Here is a 13574-nt window from a genome sequence, read left to right as displayed (position 1 = left end):
GAAAGGGAAACAGGACCATTTGATTTTCTCACTCAAGGTATTCACAGGCCTTCAAAGAATAAGTCAGTCTTATGCTACTTGAACTATTACAAAACAATGAAAATATAGAAAGCTTTCTAATTTATTTTATGATGCTAGAATAATCCTGACACCAAAACATCTTAAGAAAAGAAAACTGTAAGCCAACTTTGGTTATTTATTTTTTTTTTTTCAAGAGTGAGCAAGATGAAAAAACCAACTTTGGTTATTAATACAGATTTAAAAATTAGCTATATAAATTTGACATTATATAAAAATGATAATATGCCAATACAATGAAGATAAGTGAGCCTGGGACGAGGGCCCCCTGAGCAGTCTTTAGTTTCTGGGAAATGTCTGATTGGTAGACAGTGAAAGGGATTCTTTGCTAATCCAGTACATCAACGAGCTGCACAAATTTGGTCCAGGACTGTAAGAATTCAAGCATCAGGATACTCTGTGCAGGAGGCTCACACAGGCAGAACCAAGATGGACAGAACCTTGGAATCCCTGAGACACATCATGGCCTAAATCTTAGCTTCACAGGGACCCAATTCTAGTCTTCAAAGAATTGAATGTGGTGTCAGTGTCACAGGAATTTGGAAAAACAGGCAGTAGCAAAGGAATGCATTCCCAAGTGAAGGCAGCCTGGTCTACAAGTTGAGGCCATTGTCTGGAGCTTCCTTTGTGTGTTTTGGCAACATTCTGTGCTGCTTAAGTAGAGCTGAGGCCCAACAGGATGAAGCTAAAGTGGTCCTGCTCAACTCTCTCTTCACTGAGCTGTCCTCTTGCAGAATCATCAAGGAATTCATCATGGGAAGTGTTCAGGAAGCAGTTACCTCCCCCAGCGGCACTTTAGATAAGCTAATGACCCCAACATCAGCATCAGAGCCCATTACTCCAGTGGAGTCAAACAAAAGGGAGATCATGTTTGGAATTTCAGCAGTTGATGCCCATTTTCCCAACTATTGCACTAGAATGGAGGCCTCCATGCCCTCATAAAACAAAGTGTTCCCAACAGGAAGTCATCTCCTACTATCTCCAGTTCCCTAGATGAGAAAATGCTCAGCTACGAGGCCCTGGACTAAATCATGAAGGAGCATGAATGGCCCTCAGGGAGCTGGAGGAAGCCAGGAAAGCAGGATGGACACTGTGGTTTCACAAAGAAAAGCAAGAAATCCTGAGCTTAGCCCCAACTCAGAGATGCACAGTGATCCTGACACTTCCTCACCCAGTAATGTTCAGCTGAGTCGGATGGCCCTGTGTAGCTGCCACTAGCAAGGCAGGTCCAGGGTGCCCCTGAGTATGCAGAGGCTAAACTCCAACTAGGAAGCTCATCAAAGGAGGTCATCAGAAGCTTTAACACTGTAGCTGTTACAACAAGGCTGTACCAATCTTCCCCACCCATTCCATTCACAGAATTGGATAGTGTTAGTAGGACTCTTACAGAACCCAACTTCTCACTCAATGCAATTTTTTTCAATCACACTCTCCAAACTGAAAGGATGGAAAGAGGATTGTTTGGAAATTATTTTCTAGGCCTGGCTCCAGTCTAAAGCCTGGTTGACATGTGCCTTCCTAGATGATGTGTGTTTTTTTTTGTTTTTGTTTTTTTTGACACCAAACCAGATTCAGAAGAGATGATGTGTGTTGTGTCAAAGAATGGGCCAGCGTAGCATATCTCAGAAGAACAGCATCTAGGACTAGGGAAGCAGCATGACAGCAATTTTAAAAATACTTGAGAGTGGCCCAGCGCAGTGGCTCACGCCTATAATCCTAGCACTCTGGGAGGCCAAGGCGGGCAGATTGCTCGAGGTCAGGAATTCGAAACCAGCAGAGCAAGAGTGAGACCCTGTCTCTACCATAAATAGAAAGAAATTAATTGGCCAACTAATATATATATAGAAAAAATTAGCTGGGCATGGTGGCGCATGCCTATAGTCCCAGCTACTCAGGAGGCTGAGGCAGTAGGATTGCTTGAGCCCAGGAGTTTGAGGTTGCTGTGAGCTAGGCTGACGCCATGGCACTCACTCTAGCCTGGGCAACAGAATGAGACTCTGTCTCAAAAAAAAAAATACTTGAGAGTAAATAATCAATATGGAGTATTTTTTTTAAAGCATTGAAAGGCAGAGTTTTGCCCAAGCTTTGTTAACTAAGAGATGGCTTACACTCCACTAGGTATAAACCCCATCGCAGTGGGGATTTTTTTAAATATATTCCACTATCAAAGCTCTTGAAGTATAATATGAAAATACTAGATAAATTTAATGTGGTTTAAAATATCATTGTAATAATAATTCTTTAAAAACCCATATCTTTCATTTGGTGATAAGTGACACCTAAAATAGTACTATTAATCTTATTCCTCAAGAATTAATATCCAACTCTTGAGTCCTGCATCAGTCACATTCATTTTTAGTTTGCAGTTAAGTAACTTCAATTGATTTTTTTTTTCTTTTTTTGCCACTGCAGACATATATCTTAATAGAGAAAATTACAGGCATTTTAAAGCTTAAAACATTTTCATAAATGATTAGCATATAACGAAGAGTGCTTGCATCTGATTCGTTTCTTAGGAGTTGGGGAGAAGGAAGCTTGAGCTGTCTTTGTTGTTGTTTAAGAACATAAGAAACCAGGCCAGGTGTGGTAGCTCACGCCTGTAATCCTAGCACTATGGGAGGCCAAGGTGGGAGGATTGCTTGAGGTCAGGATTTTGAGACCAGCCTGAGCAAGAGCGAGACCCCGTCTCTACTAAAAATAAAAAAGTTAACCGGGCATCATGGCACAGCCTATAATCGCAGATACTGGAGAGGCTGAGGCAGGACTGCTTGAGTCCTGGAGTGTGAGGTTGCAGTGAGCTCCCATAACGCCACTCCACTCTACTCGGAGGACAGAGTGAGACTCTGTTGAAAGAAAGAGAGAAAAGAAAGAAAGAGAGAAAGAGAGAAAGAGAGAAAGAGAGAGAGAGAGAGAGAGAGAGAAAGAGAGAGAGAGAGAGAGAGAGAGAGAGAGAGGGAGAGAGAGAGAGAGAGAAAGAAAGAAAGAAAGAAAGAAAGAAAGAAAGAAAGAAAGAAAGAAAGAAAGAAAGAAAGAAAGAAAGAAACCAATAGCTTAAATGTAGTGTCATTAAGTTTAAGTTACTGGAATCTTCTTCTTTTTTTTTTTTTTTTTTTTTTGAGACAGAGTCTCACTTTGTTGCCCAGGCTAGAGTGAGTGCCGTGGCGTCAGCCTAGCTCACAGCAACCTCAAACTCCTGGGCTCAGCGATCCTACTGCCTCAGCCTCCCGAGTAGCTGGGACTACAGGCATGCGCCACCATGCCCGGCTAATTTTTTGTATATATATTTTTAGTTGGTCAATTAATTTCTTTCTATTTTTGGTAGAGACGGGGTCTCGCTCAGGCTGGTTTCGAACTCCTGACCTTGAGCAATCCGCCCGCCTCGGCCTCCCAAAGTGCTAGGATTACAGGCGTGAGCCACCGCGCCCGGCCTGGAATCTTCTTTAAAGTAGTTATATGACATTGCCATCTCTATTTGAAAATGGGTTGGCCTGAAAGCCAAGATTATTAGAATTACATTAGTATTTAAAAAAACAATAATTGCCATGAAAAATTGCACACCCCAATTACCCTGATTTAATTAATTCACATTGTATGCCTGTACAAAATGTCACATATACCCTATAAAGATTTACAACTATAATGCATCCATAACAATTAAAAATAAAAAATTAAAATTAAAACAAATTGGAGGCCAAATTCATGGTTACCTTTGCTAACTATACAGGACCAACTACATTTTCTCTGTGCTCATTTTATTCATTACTTTATTATTTTCCCATCAAATTTCCCCTTATACTAGGGTTGCAAGGTAAAATATAGAACACTCTGTTAAATTTTAATTTCAGATAAACAATACATTTTTTTTGGTATTAAGTATGTCTCAACTATCACGTGGAACATACTTATACTAAAAGATTATTTGCTGTTTACCTAAAATTGAAATTAACTGGCATCCTGTATTTTGTATGTTAAATATGGCAACCCTACCTTTACATTATATTTATTTATTATTAAGTTGCTTCAAATCCTTTGTGGAACATTATTGGGGAATAAATGAATGAATGAGTGAATGAATAAATGAATGAATGAATATATAAATAAAAAAATATGCCTTGTATAAGAGAAAACTTTTGAGATATCTTAATCACTGAGGAAAGGACTTTAGAATTTCTCCTCTGTAATGACAATATAATTGTAGTCTATAATTTGTAGAGTGGCCTTTTAAATTAATACCAAATATTCACCGTTTTTTCCTCTTTCCATTTCTACCTCCTTCTCTCCCTTCTTCCCTCCCTCTTCCATTCTTTTTTCCTTCCTTTCCTTTCTTTTTTCTTCATTCTTTCCTTGTTCTCTTTTCCATTTCTCTTTCTCTTTTTCGTGTAGCTCTTTTCTCATTGATATCCTAATGAAAAAGAAAAATTTAGAAGAGTTTTAGATCTACACATGTTAAGAAAAGGAAGACTATGAGAAAAGATTGAAGGACTAGGGATTTTTCGACCCAATGAGAGAAATCTGTGTGCTTAGTGAGTTAATACTATTAATGCAAAGTGGTTTATCAAATTCTCCTTGATCAGTAGTAGAAAGGTCTTATATATGTGTACTTTCCAGTCAATAAAAGGTAACAGGAGGAGTTATTAACTTTATGTGATTAATATGGGAGAAACACATTATGGCAAGGACATTGTGATTGGCTGTTATGCTCATTTCAGTTAAATTTATGGAATTTATCCATTTGGGAAATCCATTCTTCAATTTATGTTCTTACAGAATCTGTGAGTCACAAAGTACATCCTGAAGTTTCTTCCAAATATTTCAAATCATTCTCTAAAAAAATCATTCTTTTACAGCATCTTATAAAAAACCTTTCTTTTATCAGTTTGTATTTTTAGGGTGAAATACATGATGCTCGGGAATGAATTACTTCCTGACAATACTAATCCGTGTTGGTTTATTGCCTGTCCTAGGTGATTACTTGCACTTTATGTTCAGCCTTCTCAAAAACGTCCCTGTATTCTCCGTTTCTAGGCAGCTGCTACACCCCATGTGAAAAGCAGAAAATAAAATGAAGATTTTTCAGTGCAAGATGCGGTACTGGCTGCTTCCAGCTCTTTTGGCAGTTGCGTATTTCTGCACTATCGTCCAGGGTCAAGGTAATCAAAAACTTTAAGACAATCAGGAGGGTCTGGGGGTCTAGACATCTTGGTTCTAATTATCGTTTTTATTTTATTTATCCTAGTAGTGCTTCGTTGGCTCAACTGTGTTTCTAGGCAGGGTAATGTGTTGGCTTTTGCTGAGTTTTAGCAACTGTTTGCACTGTAGAAATGTACCGTAACTTTGATGAGGGTTACGACCTCACCAGTGACTGAGCATAGTAATTTTGTGGCAGTTAGTTAAATAGCTCATTCTTGAAGTGCTTCTGAAAAGGCTGTGAAAATTTAATCAGTGAAAGTCGAATTTGCATGTTATAAGCTCAGTCCTATTAATAAATCTCTAGTAATTATAGAGATTTCTTAATTTATTATAATTATAATGTGTGTGTATCCTAATCATGCCTTGTTTCTGACATAGAGTGTCTACAAGATATGTCTAGTATTTCATACCTGGTTTAATTTTTCTCCTTATCTTAAATACTGAGCATATAGCCTAAAGGCTATTAAGGGTCTGACAGAGGCTGCTGATAAGCCATTTTAAGCATTTCTAATGATTGCTAGCTTTATTTTAATTAAACTTAATTTGGGAAATCTACTTTTTATATTACTGGGATCTGCACTTTTATTTTTCATTCCCACTCTTTTTTTATAAAGTAAGTCTGGGATTGACAAACTACCATTTGTGGACCTAATCTGGCCCACTGTGTGTCTTTGTAAATAAAGTTTTATGGGAAGACAGTCATGCACATTTGCTTATATATTATCTGTGGCTGCTTTCATGTTACAATGGCAGAATTAAATAGACTTGACAGAGACTATCCTATAAAGCTGAAGATATATGATCTGGCCCTTTGCAGAAAAAAATGTGTCAGCCCCTGAAGTAAGTACAGACAAGTGCACAAAGTGACATTGCAAGACAAATAGGGTAACTACAGAGGCTAAAGTGTTGGTGACGAAATGTCAGGCATCAGCTGAGTAAGAAAATGTAAATGTGATAAAATGGTTTTAGGAATGTTAATATCTAATGTTTGGCATATTAATGAAAGATAAATGCATGAAAAGATAAATGCATGAACCACCACAACCTGCTTCCTCAGAATAAGACACAACTGGAAAGGAATGGAACTTGTCTCTTTGCATGCCCAAACAGCTGTTATACACCTGAGGTTAATGACCATAGTTCCAATTACTTCATTGGATCCATGGTGGGCAGTTTGGTAGACAAATTCTGTGTATTTTATTTACATTGGTGAAAGAATGCTTTTAGCTGTGACAATTGGAGAAGTGGTAATGGGAATCCTAGATTACCCACCTGCTAAACCTCAGGATACAAGATACAGGTTCTTAGAAGCAAAGGGTAGGCTGATCACTAAGCCCTTCAGAGGCCATCTTAGTTTAGTGTAACTTAGAAATGGTCATTCATGGAATAACTGATCATATGCAGCTCTTCTGGGATACTTTCAAGGATGTTGTCTACCAGATGTACATTGTTATCCACTTCTGTTTCAAATAAACACTTATGGGACAAATTCTGTGCATCAAGTTCAAGATTCAAAGAATAAGCCTATTTTTTTTCCTTCAAGTAGCTTACTGTCCACAAGGGAGACAGAAGTATAAGCAGACAGATCATAATATAGGTTACATGGGGGTTGTGGCAAAAGACCAAGATGGAAAGAGAGATTGGAATGAATCTGGAAGATTATAAACAGCTCTGTTTTTTAGAAAAACACTCTAACAGTAATATTGATGATACTCATATTTGTGACCCATGGGGGCTTGAGGGATAAGAATTAGATAGGTATGAGAGACCATTAAAAGATATTACATTGTCCATGAAATAGGTGTTGCAGGTCTGAAGTAGGCAATGTGACTAGAAAGAAGAGAATGAATGAATGCAAGAATCATTTAAGAGGTAAAAGAGATAGAATGTGTTTGTTGATTAAATGTGGAAACAGATGGCAGAGAGGAAACATTACAGACAACTCTGAAACTTTGGGCTAGAGACCTGAGTGAATGGGGCCCTTACCTTCAACCCCTGAGCTATTACTGCTTCTGTATCTTTGCATCTTAATTGTCTATTTACCTTACCTCACTAAAGGTAATGGTTCTCTCTTTAGTGTGTGTATCTCCAGTACAGAACAGTGATTCAGTCATATAGACATTTGTTGAAGACATTAACAGATGAAGCAAGTATTTGAAGTGGAGGATAATGAGTTCAGTCTAAGACAGATAGATGAAGTTTAAGGTGTTTGTGGGACATACAGCTGGAGGTGTCTGGTAGGCAGTTGGTGGTCTGGAGTTTAGAGGGAAAAGATCAGGACAGAAGATTATATTTGAATTATATTTTACTTGCTAATTAGTTTATGGGGGCTTCTGAAGCCTTCAACGTAGAATTAGAAAGGGATATCTTAATGGAAAGAAGTAAGGATAGGCCTAGTTCAGTGGTTTATGCTGGTAATCTCAGCAATCTGGAAGGCCAAGGCATGAGGATTGCTAAAAGCCAGGAGTTTGAGACCAGCCCTGGGCAACATAGCAAGACCCCATCTCTAAAACAAATTTTAAAAAAGTTAACCAGGCATGGTGATGCATGGCTGTAGTTCCAGCTACTTGGGAGGCTGAGGCAGGAGGAGCACTTGAGCCTAAGAATTCAGGGCAACAGAGACCTATGACTGAGCCTCTATACTTTAGCCTAGGTGATGACAGAGACCCTGTCTTGCTAAAGAAAAAAAAAAAAGTGAGGATGAAGTCTGCAGAACATCGACAGTTAAGAGAGTTTAGTAGAAGAAAAACGATGAAAGTGTCAAAAAAAATCAATTATAAGGAGAGTCAGGAGAATGTAGTGGCCTAGAACTGAAGCCTGGAGAAACTCTCAAGAAGGAAGATGGTGTAGCCACATGCTGGAGGAAATCCCAGTAAGAAAAGGCTTTAGATGTCAGTGGCTCTGGTGATTAGGAAAATATGTGAGACCTTTGAGAAACCTCATCTTATTTCTACCATGACACTGCTAATTTACATGATTGATTTTGAGCAAGGAATAAAGAATATAAATTGTTTTATTGGATTGATTTTCTGCTTTTAAAGCAAATTTAGTAGAGAGTTCCTGCGGCTTGGCCAATTTTGACACTAATTTGCAAAGCCACATAGATATCTTTAGAGTCATATTTATGAACAGAGTGGAAACAAAAGTCAAGTGTGATAATCGGAATAATGTGCCTGCAAAGATGTTTCCATCCTACTTGTTAGAACCTGTGAATATATTATATGGCACGGGGGAATTCAGACATCAGATTGAATTAAGGTTGATAATCAGTTGACCTTATAATAGGGAGGTTATCCTGGATTATTTTGGTGGGCCCAGTGTAATGGCAAAGGACTTTAAACATGGAAGAAGGAGGCAGAGGAGCAATTGTTAGTGATTCCATGATAAAGAAGACTGGCCACTGCTGGATTTGAAGGTGGACGGGGGCCACAAGTCAAGCAAGGAATGTGGAAAGCTTCTAGAAGCTAAAAAAGGCAAGAAAATAGATTCTCTCTTAGAGCCTCCAAAAAGGAATGCAACCTTTCCAACACTTTGATTTTAGTCCAGTGAGACCTATTTCAAACTTCTGACCCTCCAAACTCAAAGATAAGAAATGTCTCGGTTGAAGCCACTAAGATTGTGCAATTTGTCACAGCAGCAATAAGGAACTAATATAGTTAGTATTAAAAGGCATATAGGCAATAAATCTTCCCTCCTTAAATTGCTAATCAACAAAATGTGGTTCACCATTTAGTCTCTCCATGTAATATTTTATGAAAAACTTTCCCTCTCCAAAAACTGTCGACCCACATTAGCTCAAGTGATTGTTTACATCTGGATTATTCTAGCATCTTCTTTTCAAGAAAAGTTGAATGAACTGGAATACACAAAAAGTAATGTGTTGGTTGTAGGAAAAGCATGCGTATGGCAATGGCAGAATGATGGCATCAATACTTTCTTAGAATTTCACAGTAAATATGCACTCGGTTCCAGCAGTGTTTGCTTTGGACGGCTGTAAGAAGGAACCACTGCAGGTAAAGTAACTGTCATTTAAAAACCTCAAGGCATGCAAAATTGAAGACTTTGCATGGAGGCTAGATTTAACTTTATAAAGACCTCTGTGTTAACACATTTGCACATATGTTTTGCTAATCGTAGTCAAACATATTTGGAAGTTGAGAATATTTTCTTTATTCCTGTTTTCAGCATCTTTATAATGGACCATAAAATTATAACAGATTAAATTCTAAACACAATAAAAAGAACCCTCTAGCATATCCCACAGTATATGTCTCCTAAAATTTAATTGCTCCTGTTTATAAAACATTTGGGTTATGCATTTAATGGGAAAAAATGAGATAAAAAGCTAAGGTTTTTGAAGAGTTTTTTCAGTTTTTTAATTTTAATTTTTTTTTTAAATTTCAGCATATTACAGAGATACAAATGTTTAGGTTACATATATTGGCTTTGCCTCACCTGACTCAGAGCTTCAAGCGTGTCCATCCCCCAGACCGTGCACATTGCACCCGTTAGGTGTGAATACACCCATGCTTTCCTCCCCCCATGGTTTGTTTTTTTTTCAAATCACTTAGAAAAACAGCCAGATACTTCTTTGCTGTTTAAAGGTCTTTAAAAAAAATAAATGTAATTGGTTGTCCTATCAACTCCTCACCCTAAACTAAGTTTTAAAAAGGAAAACACTCTCACTGTGACCTGCACTGCTTTATCTCTACCAGTTAGAGATTTTGGGTTGTTAATAAAAGAAACTTTCTCCAGCCAACTTAAGCAAAAATGTATTACTAGTAGGAAATTCTGTAGCTCATATGATCGAAGTAAAAGTTAAATTATCAAGCTTTGAAAAGGGTAGGAATCTGGGAACCCCCTGGGATACAGTTTGTAGGAACTAATGACCATTTTCTTTAGAGCATGCCATTGGAATGACTGGAGCGATTTTCCATCCCTTCCATCACTAGAGTCAAGTTCAGATTCTTGGACGAGTCAGCTTGACCTGGTTTGGGTCATTTTCCCACCCCTTAGCCAGGAGAGGATGGCTGGTTGCTAGTGCAGCCAAGGCCCTATGCAGTGGGGAAGGCGCCTGGTTCCTTGGAAGAAAACCAGGGTGCTGTCAAATAAGGCAGAGGGAATGTCATTGTGGATGGTGAGGAACACAAGATGTCCATTGCAGCATCCCTGAGTTAAAAAGTAGCTTTTTAAGAATTAATGAGAATATTTTGTTGACATAAATCTTTATATAGGCTGTCAATTGTCAAAAAAGCAAGATTTCAAATTGAGTTGAGAAGAAATAAAGGAAGCGAGGAAGGAAGGAAGGAAGGGAGACAGCAGAAAGTTACTTCTTTAGTAAGTGGTATGAAATAGAATTTCCTAAATGCTTGGTAACAGTGAGGCTTCAACGGAATGACATAAAAACTTCTCTCCTGCCTTTGAGCTTGAATAGGAATGATTGCAGTGAAATTCTTTGGGTTTAAAGAAAATATTCCCCCTCAAATGAAGCACAATATGACACAGCAAAACAAAAATACCCTTATACTTTCAGTAAGAGCCTAGCCTTGCAGTGGAGCAGAAAATAATGAGTTGGGTGTTCCTCGGTCTTCCTCCTCAATCCCCCTTTAGGAGGAGTTCATACATTCACCAGTGTTGTACTGGGCCTGACTCCACACTGGAGCCTGTTGTACTGGAGCCTGATTTCACCACGCAAAGAATGAGTTTGTTGGCTTCTTCTGGGTTCTTGGTGTGTGCTCTAAATCACATTTTACACTTGACATGTGTCTTCTTGAAAAGGTTAGGATTTGAACTGACACAAGTTAACTTTTGATTCAAGTTCATGCAAGTGTTTATAATTATTACTGGAAGTTAAGTATATGTATAGAAAGCACTTCCTTTGTGCTTGCAAAAAGAAGAATCATGGGTCTAGTATTAAATATACACAAATTTTTCTTCCATGAGATAAGAACAATTATTTCTCCACTGCCCTTACAGTGTTTCTGTCACTCTTGCTGCCCTTGCTCTGGGCTCAAGTCCCAGTGCCTTCCAGAAGGGGAAAAAAGTTAACTTTGAAACCCACAGCTGTGACCTCATGCCTCTTTCTTTTTTAACTAGAATTTTTTCTTTTCAATGTTTTTCCTCTAAAGGCAAAGACCTAAAGTAAATGTGAACTTTGTGTTTAACTAAGATTTTCTTTTAATGAGTGTGAGAATATTTATGCTTATACACGTAATAGATGTGGTCTGTTGATAAAAGGTAATAGTGGTATTGCTTTTCCCTAGCAGTTGTAATGGGACTGTAGCCATATGAATCCTTTGTAAATTAATAAAAGAATCGAGTATTACTGGATTTGGGTGTTGCATTTGCTTCACACGTTGTTTCCTTGAGCAATTGAAATGGAAGCCAATGCCACTCTGGGTTCCACCATCTGAATTATTTGAGCATGGTCCACGTTGCCCTCATTATTTTCTCCTGGAGGTTTAGAAGGTTATCTGTTGATTAAAGAGATGTTGATGCTCCTTCTATACCACAGTTAAAAAAAAAAAATAAAATAAAGAGATGTTGAGGGCTAGAAACTCAGACAACATTTAAAACTGCGATCCCCAACCCCCAGGCCATGGCCTGGTACCTGTTGATGGCCTGTTAGGAACTGGGCCACACATCACATCACTGCCTGAGGCTCCCCTTGCCCACATCCATAACTGGAAAAATTGTCTTCCATGAAATTTAGGAATGCAGCTGCACAGCAAGAGGTGAGTGTCCAGTGGCCGGGGAAGCTTCATCTGTATTTACAGCTCCCCTTTGCTTGACCACCACCTCAGTTCCGCCCTCCACGCCCCCAACCCCACCATGGAAAAGTTGTCTTCCATGAAATTGGTCCCTGGTGCTAAAAAGATTGGGGACTGCTGATTTTTTTTTTTTTGAGACATAATCTCACTCTATCACTCCAGCTAGAGTGGGCTCCTGGGCTCAAGTTGTCCTCCTGCCTCAGCCTCCCCAGTAGCTGGGACTACAGGCATATGCCATGAAGCCTGGCTAATTTTTCTATTTTTAGTGGAAACGGGGGTCTCATTCTTGCTTAGGCTGATCTCAAACTCCTGAGCTCAAGCAATTCTCCTACCTCAGCCTCGCAGAGTGCTAGGATAACAGGTGTGAGCCACCGTGCTCGGCCAGGACTGCTGATTTAAAGAACGGCATGAATAGAAAATGCTCTAAAGATTTCTAATCTTTAACCTAGCAATCCTGAATGTTGACTTCTTTGCTCTCCTTGAGATGTCAACATACCTAGAGCGCTAATAGAATCTGTTGATCTGCTTGGAACTGCCTAGGTCGAAGCCTCCATACTACTTGTCCTTTTCCACTTGTTGGTTCCCAGGAATGCCACCTTTCTTTCACCAGTGCGTTCACCCAAAAGCTTGGCCAATGATATCTACCAGCCTGCTGACTTGATTGGGCTCGGAAACTTGGATACATTGTTTAAAATTTCTTAATTCTTATTTTAAATTGTCTTCCATAAGTAATAAGAACCTATCTATACACAGATTTTTTTCCCCCTTTAAGTTCATTCAAGACTAAGCAAAAATAGTAACAGTTTCTCTGTTAGGTTTAGGCACCTTCCTGTTCCATTTGAAAATAGTTGTTTAACCTGTGGGATGTGTGCAAAAAAAAAAAATAATAATAATGAAAATAGTTGTTCATATGATAAACTCATATTTTCCTATTAACCAGAGAAATTTAAACTCTTCTATTCCTGTCAAATTGAGAACAAGAAGCTAATGTTTTTGTTCTGCATGGCTGGAATTCTCTACTTAGAAGTAGGAAAGGACAACTAAAAAGAAGATATTAAGATTGTGTCTTTGAGTGCTTACTGATTTCAATGAGTGGAGGGTTTGCATAGTAGTAAATTCTTCATTCATCTAGCTAAGTGAAGGGTGACTTTTTAATAAAGATCATTTTCCAAAGAAACAGTGCATTTCATCTGGGGTCAGAGATTGTTCTTCTCAGTGTGTAAACTTTGGCAAGTCTCTTAGCTGTGCCCTGGTTCCTTTATTTATAAAATTGGGATAGGAATGTATTTTCGTGAGGATTAAATGAGATTTTGAGCTCAACCATTAGATGAATTAAGGGAGAAGGAGAACAAATATTTGTTGACCATCTATTATAATGCAGTGTATTCATTATATACATTATCTGATTTAAAGTTGTCATCTCTCCGTTGCAGAAAGTATTGCTGTCACCTTTTCTAAAAATAAGGAAACTGAGGTTTTGGAAGAAACAATCTGTTGCTCAAGGTTATTTAGCTAATAAGTGGCAGAACTGGGAAT

The 13574-nt window shown here is 38.5% G+C and overlaps 1 protein-coding gene across 3 annotated transcripts in view; it reads left to right on the top strand.

The window, feature by feature from the left end:
* Positions 1–13574, top strand: part of COL14A1 (collagen type XIV alpha 1 chain) — a 202419-nt gene that overhangs the window by 13221 nt on the left and 175624 nt on the right. For all 3 annotated transcript variants that reach the window (XM_012753817.2, XM_012753816.2, XM_012753819.3), the window contains exon 2: positions 5104–5228. In XM_012753817.2, coding sequence (XP_012609271.1) covers positions 5141–5228 — 88 coding nt within the window. In that variant the 5' untranslated portion in view covers positions 5104–5140. The remainder of the gene's footprint in view (positions 1–5103; positions 5229–13574) is intronic.

This window comes from Microcebus murinus, chromosome 7 (assembly GCF_040939455.1).
Source record: "Microcebus murinus isolate Inina chromosome 7, M.murinus_Inina_mat1.0, whole genome shotgun sequence".
Lineage (NCBI taxonomy): Eukaryota > Metazoa > Chordata > Mammalia > Primates > Cheirogaleidae > Microcebus > Microcebus murinus.
This window is presented reverse-complemented; position numbering and strand designations above follow the sequence as displayed.